Source organism: Seriola lalandi, unplaced genomic scaffold, assembly GCF_002814215.2.
Source record: "Seriola lalandi dorsalis isolate HSWRI2012SDOR001 ecotype SW California unplaced genomic scaffold, Sedor1 jcf7180002054977, whole genome shotgun sequence".
Taxonomy (NCBI): Eukaryota; Metazoa; Chordata; class Actinopteri; order Carangiformes; family Carangidae; genus Seriola; species Seriola lalandi.
In genome coordinates, this window is record NW_019525527.1 from 311,462 (window position 1) to 312,690 (window position 1,229).

Consider the following 1,229-nt stretch of genomic DNA (forward strand, 5'->3'; position numbering starts at 1 on the left):
ACAGTAGTTGTTGTACATGTACAGACCATAAATATGGAGTCCAGCTGTGTTTGATGCTGCTGGGCAGACTGAGACCTGGGAACCTCTGAGCTCTCCTGGTCCACTCTGTGGAGGAATCATGAAGAATGAGCTCACATTATGTCTGTCCACACAGAGACGGACACAAGCTGAAGGTCCACGAAGTCATGTTTGGATGTGACAGCCAATCAGACGACTCCCTGTAGCGGTAAAGGTTTACTAGTCCTGCTGATCCCACTGAGAATCAACAGCTCGGTCTGCAGCTGTTTATAGCTTTCAGCTCAGTGTTTGCTTTAGTCCCAACAGCTCTCACCAAGCCTCCACTGTTTTACCTCCACCTTCCAGCGAGGACGTTCACAACAGACACAAACACTTTGATTTCAGACCAGGTCGAACAACACGTCGTACAAACTGGTTCTTTTCTACAATAACCTGAGTCTCACTGTCAGTTACAGCTTACATCTGATCAGCTGATGGACGTCGCCCTTTAAAGCCAATGAACCTGCCCATAGACCCGTCGCTCTGCTGCTGGATCCTGAAACAAAAACAGAACTGATAAATGTGCATGTTGAATAAAAACTGATGAAAAATATCTTCAATTGCTTCTTGAACACACGTCTGAATTTAAGTGAGAAATGTCTTTCTGTCAGATTTAAATTCTGACCTTCTTGATCTTCTGACTTGAAGAGGACGATCCATGGACCCGTCACTCTTCATGGACACACAGCTGGATCCAGGTTCTTCCAGTTTCCTCCTGAAAGACACAGGATTTAATCTGAAGTGTTTCCAGAACACAGTCAAACAGTCTATTGTGGATACAGTTAAGAAACCAGGATAAGTGTGTTCTTTCACCACTGAACAGAAAACCTGTTGAACATGCAGTTCAGTGGATCAATGTGAAAACAACATGAAAACAGTCATGAGAAATGGTTCATGCACATGTAGCTGACAGCTGATCCAGCTGAGCCGCTGTCAGAGGAGATGAAGGTTCAAAGAGAAGGACGTCTCATTTCTCTAAAATCATGTCTCCTCGTCTCCTCGTCTCCTCTCTCCTCACATCTTTTCCTTCATCATCTCTCATGTCTTCAGTCGGAGGGACGAAGACGCAGGGAAGAGATGCAAGAGGGAAACGAGGATTTAAGGGAATTGAGATGAACCACGTTTTATACTCAGTCGTCTGACAACAGGAACAGAGGGTTCAACAGTCAGAC

General features: G+C 45.1%; 2 protein-coding genes across 2 annotated transcripts in view; both read right to left on the bottom strand.

Moving 5' to 3' along the window:
- The window catches only part of LOC147817281 (uncharacterized), an 82,274-nt gene that overhangs the window by 65,601 nt on the left and 15,444 nt on the right, over positions 1-1,229 (bottom strand). The window lies entirely within an intron of this gene.
- LOC147817288 (NLR family CARD domain-containing protein 3-like) overlaps positions 475-1,229 on the bottom strand; it is a 6,116-nt gene continuing 5,361 nt past the window's right edge. Inside the window, exons 4-5 of the mRNA XM_087171140.1 lie at positions 683-772; positions 475-553 (exon numbers count right to left, since the gene is read on the bottom strand). Coding sequence (XP_087027266.1) covers positions 475-553; positions 683-772 — 169 coding nt within the window. The remainder of the gene's footprint in view (positions 554-682; positions 773-1,229) is intronic.